The sequence below is a fragment of the Mus caroli genome, chromosome X (genome assembly GCF_900094665.2).
Source record: "Mus caroli chromosome X, CAROLI_EIJ_v1.1, whole genome shotgun sequence".
NCBI lineage: Eukaryota > Metazoa > Chordata > Mammalia > Rodentia > Muridae > Mus > Mus caroli.
Genome location: NC_034589.1, coordinates 31457562 through 31476708, shown reverse-complemented (window position 1 = coordinate 31476708; position 19147 = coordinate 31457562). Strand labels below are relative to the sequence as shown.

Here is a 19147-nt window from a genome sequence, read left to right as displayed (position 1 = left end):
AGAGAGAGAGAGAGAGAGAGAGAGAGAGAGAGAGAGAGAGAGAGAGAGAGAGAGAGACTCTGAGTCTGCAACCTTCCAACGCAGAAATCTGGTGTCTTTCCAGTGATGCTGAGCCATGGAAAGGGTCCTGAAATTTTTTTTGGGGGGGGAGTGCAGTGAACTTTATTGATGGCATTCAAGAGAATAGGGAGGGCTCCCTAGGCCACTCCTTTATTATGGAGGCATGGGATGGAAACTGTGAGGGAGGTGCTCAGTGTTGGGGACCGAGTTGGGATAGGGACTCCTCAGCAACTCAGGCCTCTCTCTTGCTCTCAGTGTCCTTGCTGGGGTGGGTGGTCCAGGGTTTCTTACTCCTTGGATATGGGCCTCAGGGGACAGTTTTTCCCCTTTGTTGACTACCATGCACTTTCCAGGAGACCTCTGGATTCTAACTGCAGAGGAGCAAGAGAGCAGTAGGCAAAGAAAGAAACAGCATAAGCCCAGTAGCACATTGTGGAGTGAGGCCCTGGATTCTATCCTCAGCACTGTGAAGCATCTGAGGATAGGCAGCTATGGAGGAAGGGGGCTGCTGGTGAAGGGGAAATGCTTGGGGTTGGGGTATGGTGCCTCAGAACAGCTGATAAGTAGCATTAGTGTGGTCATTACCAAGTTCACTGGGACATCATGGGCTTCCCTTAAAGGTGACAGAGTGTCCCAGTACATGAGCCATTGCTGGAAGTGGATGGATGTTAGATGGCTACCCAAACTGCATGTAGATCCATTAAAAAAAACCCCAGAAACTCCCTGGGGGGCAGGCAGTCTGAGAAGATAACATTTTCTGCACGGTGCCCCATTACCAGAGGAGGAGCAAGCTATCCAGACATGAAACCTCTCCTGCGCTCCCCCTCCACCCCCCAGGAACCTGCAGGCCACTGGGGCTTTAAATCATAAAGCCTAGTCTTCCAATGGGACTGTGAAGACCACAATTTCTCAGCTTTTACTTCACCCTATATGGGGGGGAGCACTCTACAGACAGCACTCCCTCCAAATTTTTTTAAAGGAAAAAAAATAGAAGGAAAATGGGATGAGCAGGGTGTTGTGAAGTGAGAAGGGGAGGCTAAATCCCCATGCCTCAGGTCTGTATATCTTGAGACCCTGAATGAAATGCCTCATTCATTCCCAGCTTCCTTAACTGTGAAATAGGGAGTAACACCAATGGCACAGGACAGGGAGATCGTCAGAGTTCATTGAGTTCACTGCAGGGTTTGACATCCTTTACTTTTGCTTCAGAAAGCCGGTGCATCAGTAACTACTGTTTACTCCCCCTGAAAAGCATCTCCCCAATCCTTTAGGTTTCTTCCACAATGCTTAAGAACTCTCCACATAAGATAGATTTTGTGTTAGCTTTCTGTCTTCTGGCTTGCACTGGTCTCATCTTCCTAGGACCATCTTGCAATCAACAGCAGGAGAGAATGGGCATGTGAATTCAACCCTGGCGTGCACCTGATTACATTCTGTGATGCTCAGGAGATGGGCACTTAATATTTTGAAATGAGTATGGCATCATTGTTTTCATGTATGTAATAAAAAAAAGTGCAGTGTACCACAAAGTCAACTGTATCAAGCATGTTAAAGAGGTGATTTCCTGGCACAGGTTTTGATATTGCTCACATGTACAGCAGCCAGGTAGAGGAAGGAGGCAGAGGAAAAGTGGAAACTCATCCAGGTCCATAGCAGGAGTCCAACTCAGGAGACACCTGAGCTTTGGGAGTCAGCCTGAAACCAGAAGTGCCACTGATGGGACACAGCTCAGGTCATATGCTATCAGACATTCCAGAGCTCAGGTAGTGTGGGTGGTGTAAGATACATTAAGCACATGCTGGGGTGGGGCACACATGGTTTTGCTCCAAATTAGGGGACCTTAACTGAATGTCAATCCCAACACTAGACTAGTACTCCCCGAGCCTTTGACAGAACAGACGCTTCTGACTTCTGTATTACTGAAAATAGTCTGATCAAGCTGTCTTTAACAATTCCTTGCTCCTCATACTCAGCTCTAAATGGGATTTCTCCATCATTTTAAATCCCTCCCCTCAGAGACCAGGGTACCCCAGGGAAGAAAAAGGAGAAAGAGTCAGAAAAGGGAGAAAACAGCCAGAGATCATGAAGGACCCCAGGAGAACAAGGCCCTCCTAACCAACTGAGCAAAGTTCATATAAACTCACAGAGATTGAGGCAGCATGCACAGGGCTTGTACCAGGTCCCCTGTGTATATACTAGAGCTTTCAGTTTAGTATGTTTATTGGACTCTTGAGAGTGAAAGAATGGGTCTCCAATTCTTGTTCCTTCTCTTGGACACTTTTCTTTCTGTGGTTTGCCTTGTCCAACTTCAATGTGAGGCTTTGTTTTATCTTATTATATTTTGTTTTGTTGACACAAGAAAGAAAGTGCACTATAGGCCAATCTGATGGAGGCACTTTCTCAGTTGAGCTTTCCTCTTCCAAAATAACTAGATTGTGTTGAGTTGACATAAAATTAGCCAGCACAACAGTTGAGACTATAGCTTATGTGTATTATTTCTATTTATATCACATATAGATCTGATTCTTTTATTCTGTTTATTTGTTTGTTTGGGACAAGCTCTCATTACGTATCCTTATCTGTCTTGTAACTTGCTATGTTGACCAGGATAGCCTCAAATCTTGTAACTTGCTATGTTGACCAGGATAGCCTCAAATCTTATAACTTGCTATGTTGACCAGGATAGCCTTAAATCTGTGGTAATGTACCTGTGTTTGTCTTCTTAATGCTGGAACTATAGGCACGTGCCACCATGCCCAGATTTTTTTTACTATATCTTATATAAATATAAACTACTGGGCTTGAGTTTATATATGAAAATTAGAGTCACAGTTAAAATCTGATGCAGTTGGGATGATTAGAGACTGGGTCACAAACTACTGTAACATTCCACATATCGGGTTTGTCAATAGGGTATACCACAGAGCCTAAAGGTGAGCAGTAAGCTATACCATGGAATATACATATAATGCCCGAATGCTAATTAAATTGCTTGGGAACTCATTTCTCAGAATGTATCTAACGTTATGAACATTAGTAATATGAACATTACTATAAAAAATGACTGCTTTGAGTCACCCATGATGGATTTTTCAGGCTCTGGAAGTAGAAGGCTGAAGGGATATTTCCAAATTTTCTTCAGTGGATGGTGGGAAATCTCTACTTCCATTTAAACATCAAAATTCCCCTGGACAGTCAAGGAGAGCACATTTTCCCACAATACCCATCCCACCAACGCAAGTATAGTTAGGCATGGAGTCCCTCTTCTGAAAGTACACCCCAATTCAGTCACCCTATTGTTAGGTTATGAAGGCTTTCTTTCTCACCCATGTAAACACCAAGTCCTCTTCACAGAAAGGCAACACCTTCAGCTAAGTGATAGTAAATACATTTGGAACCTGTAACAGATATGCTGTCATCAGAAGTAGGCATGTCAAAGAGGATCAGATCCTACTGAGGCCCTGGACCCACCTAAGGACCATTGAGGGCCGAAGTACAAGAACTGTCAAGGCAAATGCTTTCATCACACCACATTCATGGCATGGAGCCTCAGCACAGGTTAAGTGACAGCTGACACTGTATATAGGTCTGAGCATGAAAGAGGATATGGAAAGGCTTCATGGTCAAAGTCAGGATGATGACAAGTGAACTCCAGGATATTACACTTCTCTGAGATTGCCAAATGTCATTCTCTCAGTTCTGAGTCTACAGGCTCTTCCCCTCCACCCCAGAACCCAGGGCTCCAATAGGATCTCTCTCTCTCTCTCTCTCTCTCTCTCTCTCTCTCTCTCTCTCTTTGTGTGTGTGTGTGTGTGTTCATTTTCTGATGTGACTACCTATCCTGTGAACTGTGAATTCGATGATGGAGAGAGAATTATTGAAAAATACTGCCAGGAACAGAGAGACCTCTGCCCCTCTGCCATAGTAATTATAGCAATGGAACATAATGGAAGGTAGAAGTAGCCTGGAGCATACGTAGCCTGGAGTCAGTCAAGCAACCCCTAGACTTCCCAAATTTCATCTTGTGATTCCAGAGCTGAGAGAATATTTCCCTAAGTATTCTATGTCTCTATGTGACTGTGGGTTAAGCACCAAGCTCAACAGCCTGAGCAAGGGCTGTACATCAGGCCTCGTTCCCCACTACTTGGCTTATTTCATGCCCTTTCTGTGCCAGGATATCCAAGGCTGCAGTGGCCTTCCAACCATTGCTTGTAGTAGTGGACCCAACACCTTCCGAGCACCAAAGTAATTATTTTTACACATTTCAGTGAATCAGGTAGAGCACTTTGGCCTCTTAAGAGATCTGTGTAAATCAGCTTCATCAGTTTCAGAGCCTGATCAGAGAGAGGAGTATAAGGCACGGGTGTGCATATGAACATTCACACAATGTTTTTATACATGATTCATAACAGACTCATATTAATCTTTTTCATTTTCCAAAATATTTCAAAAATATTATTCATTTGAAATTGTGAGTCCTTGATGATCCTTATATTTAGCATCCCTAAAAGAAGATTTCATTTGAATACTATAGAGTATGTACCAAGCAATAGGTACAGAGAGGGTCATATAAGATTACAATGAATTCTGCATATGTTGTTTAATCCATAATTCAAATTGTGGAATGTGTATGTGTGTGTGTGTGTGCGTGTGTGTGTTTTCCATTAAGAAAAGAGCTTACAAGATCTATGTACATGACTGAAACCAGTTGTAGGTCACATGCAGAAGTTTCTTCAACAGGGCAACCATTCTAAAACCCAGTGCAGATTGTGTCTTAAAAATCTGAAGGTTATGTATTTTGGTTTCAATTTTTCCACGATTATGAAATAATTACATAATTATTGGTGTTTATGAATAATTATAGAAACTAGATTACGGTTCATAGGTTTCCTGTGATTCTCTTTGCTTTGAAATGTCTGACATTTTACATCATTAGAGAGTACAATGGTGGGGCTAGGGAGATGGCTTGGCAGTTAAGAGCACTGGCTACTCTTCAGAGGAGCCAGATTCAATTGCTATCACGTACATGGTGGCTCATGCCCTTCCATAGTTCCAGTTCCAGGGAATCTGAATCCTCTTCTGGTTTCTATGTGATGCACAGACTCACATGCAAGAAAACACCCATATATGTAAAACAAACAAACAAACAAATAAATTAAATAAATCATTCATTCATTCATTCTTCCTAAAGGAAGTACAATGATCAGTGTGCAAACACTACCGTGGCCAGACAGGTAACAGGTAATTAAGAAAATCAAGCAGAGCAGTGACTGTGGCAACCAGGAAAGAATATGCCTCTATGGGCAGCCTAGTGTTCCTGGAAATGAGCACCGGAGTATCATGGCTAGATGGTTTCATTTTTAAAGCTTGGCCCAGATGTTTGTATGAAACTTTGAGGTGTTTGAATTTTGACAACTGTGCCATTGTGTGATGGAAGTATGTGTTCTGCTTTTTCATTTTGATTTTACAGGGGTTACAGTTAAGAGGTTACCCTGAGTCTCAGAAAAGACTTTGAACTTTAAACTTTTAAACAGTATGGAGATGTTGATAGACTATGGGGACTTTTGAAGTTGGAAAAAATGCATTTTGCATTAAGATATATATGGCTACAAGCATATAGGGAAAAGGGAGTGGAATGTGGTGGCTTGAGTGAGAATGGAATGGCCCCCATAGGTTCATAGATTTAAATACATGGTCACCAGAAAGTGACACTACTTGAAAGGATTGGGACAAAGTGTGTCACTTCCTTGGCCCATGCCAAGCCCAGAGTCACTCTCTTTCAACTTCCTATAGATCTGACATAGAACTCTCAGTTACTTCAGAGCACTCTGTCTGCCTGCATGCTGCCATGCTCCCCATCACGATGACAATGGACTAAAACTCAAACTGTAAGTCATCCCCAATTAAATGTTTTCCTTTATAAGATTTGCTGTGATTATGGGGTCTCTTCACAGCAATAGAACACTGACTAAGACAACAACCTACTCAAACACATTTTGTAGAGAAGTGTGCTGACCGTGTAAATGAGGTGTATAGAACTCCTCAGACAGCAGCACCCAACATGCTAGCTTTGCCTGAGAACCAATTTTAAGCCATCTTCATTTTCAGGAACAGAAGAAAATAGCTGACCACATCTCAAAAGTCACGGAACTTAAAATACCCTGTTCTGTCCTGATCATCTATACTGTAATTCCTGCACCCACGTGTGCTATGCTCTCTGTCCATCCCTGCCTCAAGTTTCTCTAATGGAGTTTCTTCCTTCCTAATGCATGCTTGCTGGTAACCTTGTAAGCACCACCAGCCAAGGTCCCATAGTGAACGTGGCAGTACCACCATCAGGCCTCACCCTTCTTTCTAGGAGATTCCAAAAATTATTTTATTTTTAGATAAAATATAATTACACCATTTCTGCCCTTCCTTCTTCTCCCTCTAACTTCTCTCATGCCTCTGCACTACCCCTCAAATCCATGGTCTCTTTTTCTTTATTATTGTTACATATATAAATAAATCCACAAATGTAACTCTCTCTCAGAAAGCTTTTAGATTACTTCATTGTATGATATGCTAAGAGGGAAAAATCTAGGAAGTTTAAAAAATGTTTATACTCTAATTTTTTTTTTATTTCTGTTTATCCAGTGTTTGCAGGGAAAGTGGGCCGTGGCACCAGACAGGCATAAAGAACTGGTAAGTTTGAGTGAGCTCAGATCCTGGGACTCTCAGAGGTTTGAGAATGGCAGGAGTGGAGTTGCTCTCTATCTATTTCTGTACCTTCTCTGGAACATGTAATCACAACAACCCACCTAGAGGGCCACTCGCAGTCAGTCACATAATGTTGCACCTGGAGTCCTTCCCCATGCAGAGAGAGCATCACTAACATCTCAAACTCAGCCAATAGGAAACACTCACCCCTAAATCCCACCCCACTCCTCAAGGTTCACATAGTCCATTCACATGGAATAAAGCACAGAAGCCATTTCACTGAGGATCGCCTGAGAGTGCCTGTCTTTACTAAACTGTAACACTTGGGGGAAGAGTTCTCTCTCCCTGAAGCCTTCACCCACCTGGCTGGCCTGCTCCTCCTGCCTGCAGAGGCTCACATTAGGGCAGTGGCTGTTTACAGCACTGTCCCTGCCCCTGCCCCTACCCCTGCCCCTGCCCCTGGCCCTGCCCCTCCAGCTGCAGTTGCAGCTGTAGCTGAGAGACCCAGGACTCTGGCTACCTGCTCCACACAGGCTGCTCAAACCTCTTGGGTTTTGTTCCACAAGATGTAACACACTCAGCATTCTCAGCTGGACTGGAGGCCAGTGGAACCTTTGTCCCCAGCTCTGTTTGACCCTCCTCTGTCTGGCATACAGTGGCCTCTGATGCCCGAGAGGAAGTGGATGGGCAGCAGACCGACCATACATATTGATTGCACAAAATGATGTTTTCACATCTGGCTGTGGCAGTTTGATCATGGTCGCCTCTCAGATTATCCTCTCTTTTACCCCTCCTCCTCCATCACCTGCTCTTCCTAACTGGCACTTCTTCCATTTTCTCTCTTTATATTTATTACCTATATTACATATTCAGCTAAAACTGTGTGTCATCTTTCTGAGTCTTGCTTATTTTGCTTAATGTGTTCTCTCTGGCTCATTCACTTGTGATTTTAATGTCATTTTTAAAGTGCAAAGAGAAAGACAATAAGAATGTGCACATTTTCCTTGTCCATTGTGTTGATAGACATTTGTTATCTTGGCTACTGTGAGTTGTGCCATAGTAAACACGGTAGCAGATGCACCTCTATAGTATGATGTCTTTGATTCTTTCCGATACATAACAGACCCTGTACCTAGATCATACACTAATTATGGTTCTAAATTAGTTTATCGTACTAGAAACCGAGGTTTCAGGTTGTTAGGGACCCTTTTATCAAGCCCAGTAATGTCTGGAGAGGTCTGGACTACATGTCAAAGAGTCCCCAGCCCAGAAAATATTCAGGGTTGTGGTGGGGCACCTCTCTAGCTGACACTTGTATTCAGGGGACTGGAATGAGTCTTCTGCTGTGTGGCTTCAACCAAAGATCCCTAAAGTAGTCCAACTTCTGTTCACAACTGTGGCTGTGCTCTTAAGTATCTCCTCATCCATTTAGTAGGTCACCCCCAAGTTAATGAAGAGCTAAATCTCCCTTACAGTGATGAGGGAAGCCATTGCCCTCCCCACCTGCCTTGTGCCCTTTCCCATGCTTTCTTTCCTTCACTTCATCCAGGCCGCAGCCCTTCTTCACCCTGCTCTTTATAGTCTCAGCTTCCCCTCTCCCTTCATGAAGTGCCCTGCTCCTTCTGCTCTCCCTTACACCCCTGCCTGAAGTAGGCAAAGCTAGCACCTCAGACTTACTGGCATCCCCCCCCCATCTCCACTGCATGGTGTGCTTTTCCCCCTGCCCTGCTGTCTTGAGCTCACGGAGGGGAGGAGCCCGACACCCAGTCTCTCCTGTGAGCTTTGAACTGTGTGTCTGCCTGGTCCAGGTTTAGCAAAGCTCTTGCTCAGTCAGTTGAGCTGTCCTGCGTGGCTGAGCACTCTCAGTGTCTGCTTTGGGCTGTTCTTATTCATGCATACACCCAACAGAAGTCTGAGACCCTGGCCTGACTTATGCAAAGTCTTCTTATCTTTATCCAGCCAGGATTCTCCCTGACCACAAGGCATGCTTGTGAGTGTGTTTCCTTCTACCACTCCTCCCCCAGCTCTCAAGTTATCAGTCCCACATGCACATACTGCCACTGATTTTTTTAAAGATTGATTTAGTTTAGTTTACGTGTATGACTGTTTTGCCTGCATATATGTATATGTACCATGCACTTTCATGGAGTCTGTAGAGGTCAGAAGGCAGAATTAGATACCCTGGAAATGGAGCTAGGGACAGTTGTAGGCCATCGTGTAGGGTAATGATACCTTAACCCAGATCCTCTGAAAGAGCACCAAGGTGCTCTTAGTCACTGAGCTATCTCTCCAGTCCCAGCCAGGCTTCAGTTTAGAGACAGTGACCTCAGTTACAGCCCTCAATGCATGACCTCAGTGAAGAAGCAGCTAAACCTATCTTTCTCCTCTGCAGTCACAGCCACAGACCTGGTAGCTCAGTATTTAGGTCAAAGGGCTTCAAGCTATGTCTTGAGTTTAGACCAGACCTGAACCTGAGCTCAGCTCCTTTTCATTTTCCTGTCTTGAAACTCCTTTTCCTTTTATAGTTCTAATGCTGTGACTTTGGCACCCCTGAGCTCCTGGACCTATCACCTTAGACCTCAGGTAATCATACTTCCATATTGAGCCTTCACTCCTGACCTATGTGCTTGGCATCTACTTATGAATCATATCCCAGAAGCATTGCTTCAGGCATCTTTATGAAGGCTGGCTAAGGTGGACAGAACTGTGAGGCTGGGTTAGAACCTCAAACTTCTTTCAAAAGAAATACTACACCTAGGCTCAGAGACCTTTATTTTTAAGCTTTGCCTTAGATGGGCACTATTCCCAGACTCCTTGTGCTTGAAAGGATTTCCCTGGTGACCAAGAGACCTCTCTGTTCTATGTGACCCTATGGGAGATCTCATCTGAGTGGAACCCTATTCTTGAATCCCTACTGACTCTGACCTAGTATTGGGGACAGAATTTTGATGACAGTAACTAGAACACTCATTGAAGTATTTGGGATACAGAAGTCACCTTATCAGATAAAGCAAGTTCTGTTTTCCACTTCTGTCCTCCTCCCTCCTCTAGTCATCTTCAATACTTTTTCCTTCCGATCATGAATCCCTTAATAAGTACCTTGTAAATCCTTCCTTTCTTCTGTTCTACCCTGCCACACTGTTTCCTTCCCACCCCAGAGTGTGTGCTGTACAGTCACTGGCTCAGTAGAACTCCACGAAAGGATTCAGAATTGTCAATAACATTGGCATGAACCTCTAGTAGAAGAAAACCCGTCAGCCAGATACCGAGTACTTCATGCCCTCAGATGGGCAGTGCAGACTTAGAAGTAGAGTTCCTTTATCCTTCACCTAATATACAGCCTATAGATTACAGAAAATTCCATATTAAGATCCACAGAAATTGAACAGACTTCTTCACAAATATTCATTGCGCGCTCATGCACGTGTGTGTGTGTGTGTGTGTGTATAAAAGTACTAATGTACCATTGGCTTTTGTCTTACTTATTTACATATGATTTAACATTTAGAATGACAGTTATAAGATCTGTCCCTCCAATTGTGTGTTTGTATATGAGTACATACATAATACATGCTAGATATTTTCTATATCTGGTTATGCATATAATGAATGCACCAACTCTCTCTCTCTACATATATATATATATATATATATATATATATATTAATTTATTTATCTGTAAGTACACCCTAGCTGTCTTCAGACAGTCCAGAAGAGGGCATCAGATCTCATTACGGATGTTTGGGAGCCACCATGGCTCACCATGGCTCCTGGGATTTGACCTCAGGACCCTTGGGAAGAGCAGTCAGTGCTCTTAACCGCTGAGCCATCTCTCCAACCCCTGCACCAACTCTCTTAAAGGATTTCTATTTAAATTGGCCTAGAAATAAGTGAGCACTTACATAAAGTAAATATTCACGTATCACACAGAAACAAGGGAAGAAAAAGATAATTTTCTCAAGTGTACCTTTTCATTGCATCTCAAAATGAGGAATTGGAATGGTAGGTAGCTGGGGTACCAGTAAGTGTTTGAACTGGAGACCATTGGCAGTATCTGGAAGGCTACCAGCTCCTTCCAAAACAAAGACTGTACTTCTTGTTCCTAAAACTTGTTTTGGGAGGGCTGGGGGAAAAACTTGTTTTGAATGTGCCATGAGTACAAGCAGGCAGCAGCAGATATGTATTTGTTTAGGGATGTAGAACTTTCTAGTGGACTTCAGTATTGTCAGGGCCAGGAACGTGTCTGTCCGACTTCCTTGATATTAGCTTGAAGTAAACCAGGTACATGCAGCTTGGATGCTAGCCCGTTTGGTCCTCAATGTGTGGGTCACAGCCCCTTTGGAAGTCACATGTCAAATATCCTGCAGATCAGATAGTTACATAACAATTTGTAATAGTAGTCGAATTGCAGTTATGAAGTAGCAATGAAGATAATTTTATGGTTAGGGGGTCACCACAGCATGAGGAACTATATTAAAGGGTCACAGCTTTAGGAAGGTTGAGAACTACTGGGTTAGTATCTTATAGAAGGATGCTCTCTGTGAGCCAAGTCAGATGAACTCAGTGGCGTTGCAGTCATCCTATACCACAATTCTGTCAGCAAGTTCCTCCAACTTGGCCAGTGTTTACTGTGTCCAACAAAGTACCCTGTGCATGGGCTCTTGAGTATCAAGTGGCACATGTGTTCTGAACTGTGCTGTAACCTGGTGCTTTCTGTGGCATTTCTTTTCTACAAACTCAGGTGTTCTGGGGTCTGGGCTGCTGCTGTAAGCCTGGGTGAGTACCATTCCGCTGCTTCTCAGCTATCTTGATTTTTACATATGGCCTGATCCATTGCCCAGGAATAACAAGCTGTGTTATATCCTAAATGTGTCAGAAACATGTGTTTAACAACAATGACAGGGTGTCTTTTGTGGCCTACTATGCCATATTATTAGGTATCTGAAAGTTATAATGCTGTATCAATTTCCAAGTATTATGTGCCTTCTTGGGGAGGTGTAATAAGGAGCATGATAGGTTGAAGTGTGAGTTTCTATTACTGATTGCTTTTCTTTTTTAAACGGATGTTTCATAGCAGTTTCACCTGGATTGAAACCTTGTATCCTGGGGGGAAAAAAGCCCCTTGACCAGATTCACTAGGCCCCGCCCTCCCCAAGACTATATAAATAGGAAAGACTGCTGCGGGTCACTCTCAGACCAGTGGAGCAGCCTGGAAGAGACCAGCAGAACTGCTTAGACGGAGCAAAGAGCAGTTGAGCTGCCTGGAAGAGGTTCAGACTAACCGAGCCACCTGGAAAGAGTCTGCAACCTGTTGAGCTGCCTGCAGGCCGTAGAGTCTGCTTTGGGTTTCCAGATTTTATGAGCTACCACTCATGCTGAGATAGGCTTTGGTGACAAAGCTGTCTTTGAGTCATCTCTGCTCCTGTAAGCAACCCCTCGCCCATATTCCTGTAAGTAACTCTGGCAAAACCTATTTGTTCACCAAGGTGGAGACATGTAATTGTTACTTTGGGCTGCGGTGGGCTCCCTTTCTGTGAGAAGTAAATGTGTGTTATTTCCCTAGAAAAGGTCTGTTTAACAGTAGCAGCTGAGTGCAAAATGTTCTTAGGAGGCAAAAAGAAATAGGTAAAGCAGTAATACAGGAGGCTAATATAACTGAGAACCAGACAGAGTCATTGAGGGTCCTAAGATACATACAGGTTTTGGCCTCAGGCACCCACTTGCTACCTCACAGCTGCCTGCTCTTTCTATTCTTTTTATGCTCTCTCAGTCTTACTTCTTTTCTTCCTCTTTTCCTTCTTGTAGGTTAGAATCCTAGGATGTCCTGGGGATTGCTTAGAAGGCATTTAATGGGATATACTTGGGCCAAGAGTCTGGGGTGGAAGGGAATGTGGCTATGATTTATGAGTCCCTGTAATGTACACAGGGCTCAATGTCCAGTAAGTTGAATATTCATTCAAAGGTACTCTAAATGTTTTTTGAAGATTTTGAGCAGGCATACTTTCATGAGACTCTGCCTGGACCACAACCTTTGTACATAAAAAAACAACCTGGTGGAGGTCTTCTGTAATATTTCAGTGGGTGAAGGTACACTTGCTGCTAAGCCTAACGACCCAAGCTTGAGCCCTGGGGCACACATGATAGACAGAACTGATTCTCTTAAGTTGTGTTCTGACATCCAAACATGGCTGTGGCATGTACACACTATGGTACAGGTCCATACACACTTATCAAATAAATTCAGTAATTAAAAAGAATCATAATCTACTCAGCTACTAACTCTTTGGTTATCGGACAAGGCTTTTGTATTTATGGACAATGGTTTTCACATTTGTAAGACAGATATTCGCACTACAACTTTCATAGGAATTTTACTAGCTGCCCTAATATCACAAAGCTCTAGGATTCTACAATTGAAAGGAAAGAAAAAAATTTGCACTTGGAGGTAGGGACTGGAGAGATGGCTAAATGGTTAAGAGCTTTTGTTGTTCCTTTGGAGGACCAAAGTTCAGTTCCCAGCATGCACCTCAGGTGCGACAGAACCACCTGTATATAAGTCGAGCTTCAGGGGATCCAGTGCTCCCTACAGTCACCCATAAGCATGTTCACACACACACACAAACAATGACCTCTTTTAATGGTGGCATCAAGGTTTTTTTGTTTTTGTGTGTGTGTGTGTGTGTGTGTGTGTGTGTTTTGTCCACCAAAATGTGACACAAGCCTGGCTCCAGCATGCCACTTCTGCTGTTAGAGGACAGTGGTTGGCTGTGTTTTTAATGTTCACACAGAATCTTAGAAAAAAAGCAAATTGAGCTCACCATGTCCACATAATTCCCAGTTCTTACAATGTGCACCCAGTGAGCTTTAGAGACTAGAAGCTGTCCAGCAGTTCACTCGGAGGCCATGTATTCAGTGTGAGTTCTTGTCCTCATCCCCACTTGTATACTCACAACAGCTTGCTCTCTTCTCCAGCCCCTTCCTCTAAAGGTTTTAATTAATTAATCAATCAGTTAATTAGCTTACATCCCAAATGCTGTCCCCCATCCCGGTCCTCTCCTCACAGAGTCCCTCCCCCACATCCCCTACCCCATTCCTCTGAAAAGGTGGGGTCCCCTAGTTATCCCCCCAACCTGGCTCATCGAGTCTCTGCAGGGTTAGGCATAGTTGAGCCCGTTCTGTCCATGCTCCCTAGAGCTACTTCCGCTGAGCACATGTCTCTTCTAGGGGTCGTGGGATGGAAAGAGGACAGATATGAAACTTGCTAAAAGCCCATAGGCTGCAATTCCATTTCAATTCACAAAACATTTGTGGAGGTAATGCCACTCCCTTGCAGATTCCACCATGGCTCTCGAACCCCATCATGTGGACCCCAATTTCTACAAACTGGGGGAGAATGAGATCGAAGTGACCCTTGATGCTGATCAAGAGGCTGATGCAACAGCAGAGGGAGGCAGCTTTGGAGAAGGTTCTCTAAATGGCTCAGACAAACTAAAGTGCCAGGGCATCTCAGACGACAAGGATGATGTGATCTACGTTGGAGAGTTGAAGAACATTGGCAATGACATCAAAGATGAGTGCCATGGGAGCCAACAAGGGTCTGGAGATCCACAGCCGGAGAAGGAGCAGAAGAACTCGGCGGCTGCCAGAGTTCCACAGGTCCGGCGCACAAGGCCACGGATCCAGTTGGGTTTCACGCCCAGGCAGCTGAATAAACTGGAAGACTTTTTTGAAAAAACTAAGTATCCTGATGCACTCACAAGGTATGTGGCTTGTTTTAGGAGCAATCCAAACTCCCACCTTTGGAGGTGCCTTCTCCCTGCCGTGGCCCCTCATATGCCTTGAGCCCCAAGGCACGGGGACCTTTGTGTTGCTGAGTATGGGAAGGAATTTTTGGGGGAGATCAAAGGCAATCTATTCATTCAGTGTTGATGTCTAGAAATTGGTTGGTGCCTCTCAATTCCTTCCTTCAGTTTTCTTTTTGTTTATGTTTTTCCCTCTCCCCTTCCTTCTCTCCCTATTCCTCTTCATGCTTCTCTCTGTCCCCTGTCCTTTGTAATGGTAATTAAACTCAAGACCTGGTAGTTGCTAGGCAACCCGACTACTATGCCATATCTCCCTTGTTTTAATTAATTAATGTATTTCTTTATTGTGGTGAAATAGAGATAAATGGAAAGCCACTTTTACACTGAAGAGCTCATATAAAAATCTTTACATATTTATACATTGGTATGTGACCTATCTCCAGAAGTCTCTTCATCTTGCCAAGCTAAGAGGCTGTCTCCCTCTAACAGCTTCACTTTCCCATTTTCTTTCCACAGGAAGAACCTTGCAAAGCAATTGTACCTAGCAGAATCCAAAGTTCAGGTCAGTAAGTCTGAAACGGCTTTGGGTAAAGCACTCGGCTACAGGACACAGACCATTTTCTTATAGGCATTATTAAAAGCGAGTGGAGGTGAGGTGGGCAGTGTCCTTGCCTGTTGTGTAATGGCTATCAAGCATTGAGTGTCAGAGTTTTCCAGAAAAGAAAATGGAATAAGCACCCAGCAGCTTATAATCCTTTCCTACTGCTAAAAGCAGCATGATCATTTAATTGGAAAAAAAAAACCCAAAGAAATCAGACTACTTATAATCTGTATATACACATCAGATGAATAGACAGGATTGAATATTATAAGTCTATGTATGTAGGAGGACATATGTGTATAGCCATGACATAAGCAGGCTACAGTAGATACTGCAGAACAGCATTCCCACATAGCAGGCCCCTGAGTGCTGGCATCCTAACACCACAAGTAGGACCTACAGCAGGACCAGGCTCAGGTGGGAGACTCTGAGAGGCTTTCCCTAAGATGGAGAGATAGAGTGAGAGGAAAAGAAAAGCCATATCCGGGGATCCATCCCATAATCAGCTTCCAAACACTGACACCATTGCATACACTAGCAAGATTTTGCTGAAAGGATCCTGATATAGCTGTCTCTTGTGAGACTAGGCCGGGGCCTAGCAAACACAGAAGTGGATGCTCACAGTCAGCTATTGGATGGATCACAGGGCCCCCAATGGAGGAGCTNGAGAAAGTACCCAAGGAGCTAAAGGGAACTGCAACCCCATAGGTGGAACAACATGATGAACTAACCAGTACCCCAGAGCTCTTGACTCTAGCTGCATATGTATCAGAATATGGCCTAGTCGGCCATCAGTGGAAAGAGAGGCCCATTGGTTATGCAAACTTCATATGCCTCATTACAGGGGAAAGACAAGGCCAAGAAGTGGGAGTGGGTGGGTGGGGGAGTGGGTGGGGGAGCATGTGGGGGACTTTTGGGATAGCGTTGGAAAGGTAAATGAAATAAATACACACAAAAATAAGAAAAGCTGAAGGAGTAGGGGATTTCCCCCTCTCCGTGCTCACAGGCCAGTGCACTGCAGCTGTAGAGACACTGATATACTGCAGCTCCAGAGACAGCACGGCCACAGGACATGAGAGAAGAGAAAACACCCCTGTGCTCCCGTTTGCACACGCTGCAGTGTGAACTTTCTGAAGCCTTCCTGCCCGATTTGCCTTTTCTTCTGGCAAACATAATCGATGGGCTTGAAGAATCAAACATGGGAAAGTCTGGGCTAACATGAGCTCCAGTGAGTCAGCCACTGGGGCTTTGGTTGAGTCCATGGAGGCATCCTGGTGGTAGGTTCAAGTTCCCCTCGGCAGGGCTTCCGTCCGGTGGGTGATCTTCTTTAGACTGTACAGCCCCGTGATAGAGGGTTCCAGACAGGAAGACAAAGTGTACACCGTCACAAGTATGCAGTTTGAGGATAGGTGGAAAGACATTCACTAGGAGTCTGAGACGATGGTGACATCTAACAGGTGACTGCATCTGTATGCCCATAGTTAGCCAATGTATTAAGGATGAAGCAGTTTTGTTAACTGCTGTCCACACTGTGGCAAATCACCTTCCTGAATGGAGGTTCAACTTTAGGGCTTTGAATGTCCTGGTAGAATAATGGCCCAGGAAGCCCTATCATGCTGGGCAGGAAGTAGGGCATCAATATTTTTAAGTTGCAGTTCTTGCTGAGAGCATTGCCTTTGTCCTGAGCCCAGAAAACTTAGGAGGGCACGGAAAAGAGAGAGGGCAGAAGTGGCTTCCCTCCTCCCTTAAACTCCCTGGAAGCAGGGGAGTGTCAAGACATGTGAATGGTTATTTGAATTGGTATCATTTTCCTAACTTTCTAGGTGACAATGTCATAGCTCTGGACTGGCCTCCCTTGGATGACCATCCTTGAATTCTGGAGTGTAAGGACTAGGGGTGCCTTAGGCACCCTCGAAGACAGGTTTCTCCCAAAACCATGCATATATAATATAAGAAAATATTATATATACATGTGAGGTGGCATGATTGAGAGTTAGGATCTAACTGTTTATTTAAGACATCACAAGACCTTCATTCAGGCTGTAAACAATCAGGGTGTGATTGTTGAAGTGTGTCCACTTCATTCTTATTTTTGACCTTTTCATACAGAAAATAGATTTTGTTTCCTTAGAGTCATCCATCACTTCTGGCTCTTATAATATTTTTGCCTCCTCTTCTGCATGGCTCCTTGAGCCCGGAGGTAAGGGCTTTGATGTTGACACCCCACTTAGGACTCAGAATGCCAATGCTGTTTCTGGGGATGCTCACTCAGACACAATTTCCAGCTGATTGGACGTATTTATTCCAGCCCTCCCAGACCACAGTCAGGTGTTCTGGCACCAAGGTATAGCCCAGATGGTCCAGAGCACAGGGTTTTTAAAAGCAGAAACCATGCCCTGGCATCTCACTCAGTAGCTTGCAAGGGGGCTTTGCGGAAGTAAACACTTGGAAGCAAGCTATTTAACCTAAGCTAAGAATAGCTACTTACCTGGGGATGGAGGCTCTGTACAAACTGGCAGTTTAACTGAAGCTTTGATAAGTTAGGGAGGACATTCCTGATCTTTGGTTCCTAGAATAGAGTTGGATAACTTTCCATGGACTTCCCCATCAAGGACATCCAATTTTAGTTAAATCTAAATGGCCTCAGCAAGAATATGAAACGGGGGAACGTTTTTGTTGTATTGCCTTGACACAAAGCCTCTCACTCTCAAGCACAAGACCTGCATGGGTTCAAACCACACAAAATCCCAGCACTGACAAGGGGAACTGGTCACAAAGTCCCACCCCAACCAAGGAGCTATTTGCAATGGATACCTGCTGGGAGAGGAAATCAGTTTTTTCTAATGGACTGACACTGGGTGCATGAAGCACGCTTGGAGGCGGGCCCCATGCCCAGGAATATTCTGGCTGACTCTACTTTTTGTGGGTTTTGTTTATTTGTTTGTTTCACTTGCTTTGTTTTGGTATGTTTTTGCCGTATTTTTTTATTTGCTTTGATTTTCATTTTGCTTTGTTATTGCCTTATGAGAGAGAGAGAGAGAGAGAGAGAGAGAGAGAGAGAGAGAGAGAGAGAGAGGGGGGGGGGGGGGGGGGGGGGGGGGGGGGGGGGGGGGGGGGGAGAGAGAGAGAGAGAGAGAGAGAGAGAGAGAGAGAGAGAGAGAGAGAGAGAGAGAGAGGTTGGGTGGGTAGGATGGTGTGGAGGATGTGGGAAGTGTTTAAAGAGGAACAATCATAATTATATTGTATAAAATAATTTTAAAGAAAACAAAACTATGAAAAAAACAAAAGTAAAGCCCTTAATGTAAAGGCTCAGTGGCATATACAGTTACACAGTGTGGGTTATATCCCCAGCTGCTATACTGATTATTGAATTATACTAAAGCCATCTCTGTCATCATGTCATTGCAGAGATGGTTTAAGAAAAGAAGAGCTCATTATAGGAAAGAACAGCAGTCTCAACTGCTGCAGTGTGCATCTGCTGATGGCCAGGATGCTGTACAGTGAAGCTTTTGGAGGAGTTCTGAAGCATCATCTTCTCCAGCCATCAGATGAAAGCATGTTAGGCATTAATACTAACCATGGATCTTTATCCCTTAAGCAATAAAAAGATGTGCATTCAATGTTTCATGTCCTTTCTAGGGGTCAGTAAGTTGTTGATGTAAATTATTGAGAAAATATCATTTAAACAAAAGGACAAAGAGAGATGACAACCCAGAGTCATCTTTATTACTGCACAAATCACAAAAGTTTCTCAGGAGCTACAGAAGTCCTCACTCAGACACACATTCTTCCCTGTTGCTGCATTGTGCTATCCTCACCTTGACCCTGTGAGAGCAAATATATTAGATCAGGAGCAGGGCAAGTCCCCAGTGAGAAGATGGTTCACAAAGAGGGCTGAGTTCCACCTGTACTCGGGACTTTACTCCTATCCCCAACTCTGCAACAAATATACAAAGAGGCCACTCTGAGCAGGAATAGAGGAGTG

The 19147-nt window shown here is 44.1% G+C and overlaps 1 protein-coding gene across 1 annotated transcript; it reads left to right on the top strand.

Moving 5' to 3' along the window:
- Positions 1-11959: 11959 nt before the first annotated feature.
- LOC110287526 (rhox homeobox family member 1-like) lies at positions 11960-18782 on the top strand. The gene is made up of 4 exons (XM_021154109.1): positions 11960-12209; positions 14093-14519; positions 15078-15123; positions 18571-18782. Exons 2-4 carry the CDS (start codon positions 14101-14103, stop codon positions 18664-18666), a joined length of 561 nt encoding a protein of 186 aa, XP_021009768.1. The 5' UTR covers positions 11960-12209; positions 14093-14100; the 3' UTR covers positions 18667-18782.
- The last annotated feature ends 365 nt before the right edge of the window (positions 18783-19147 follow it).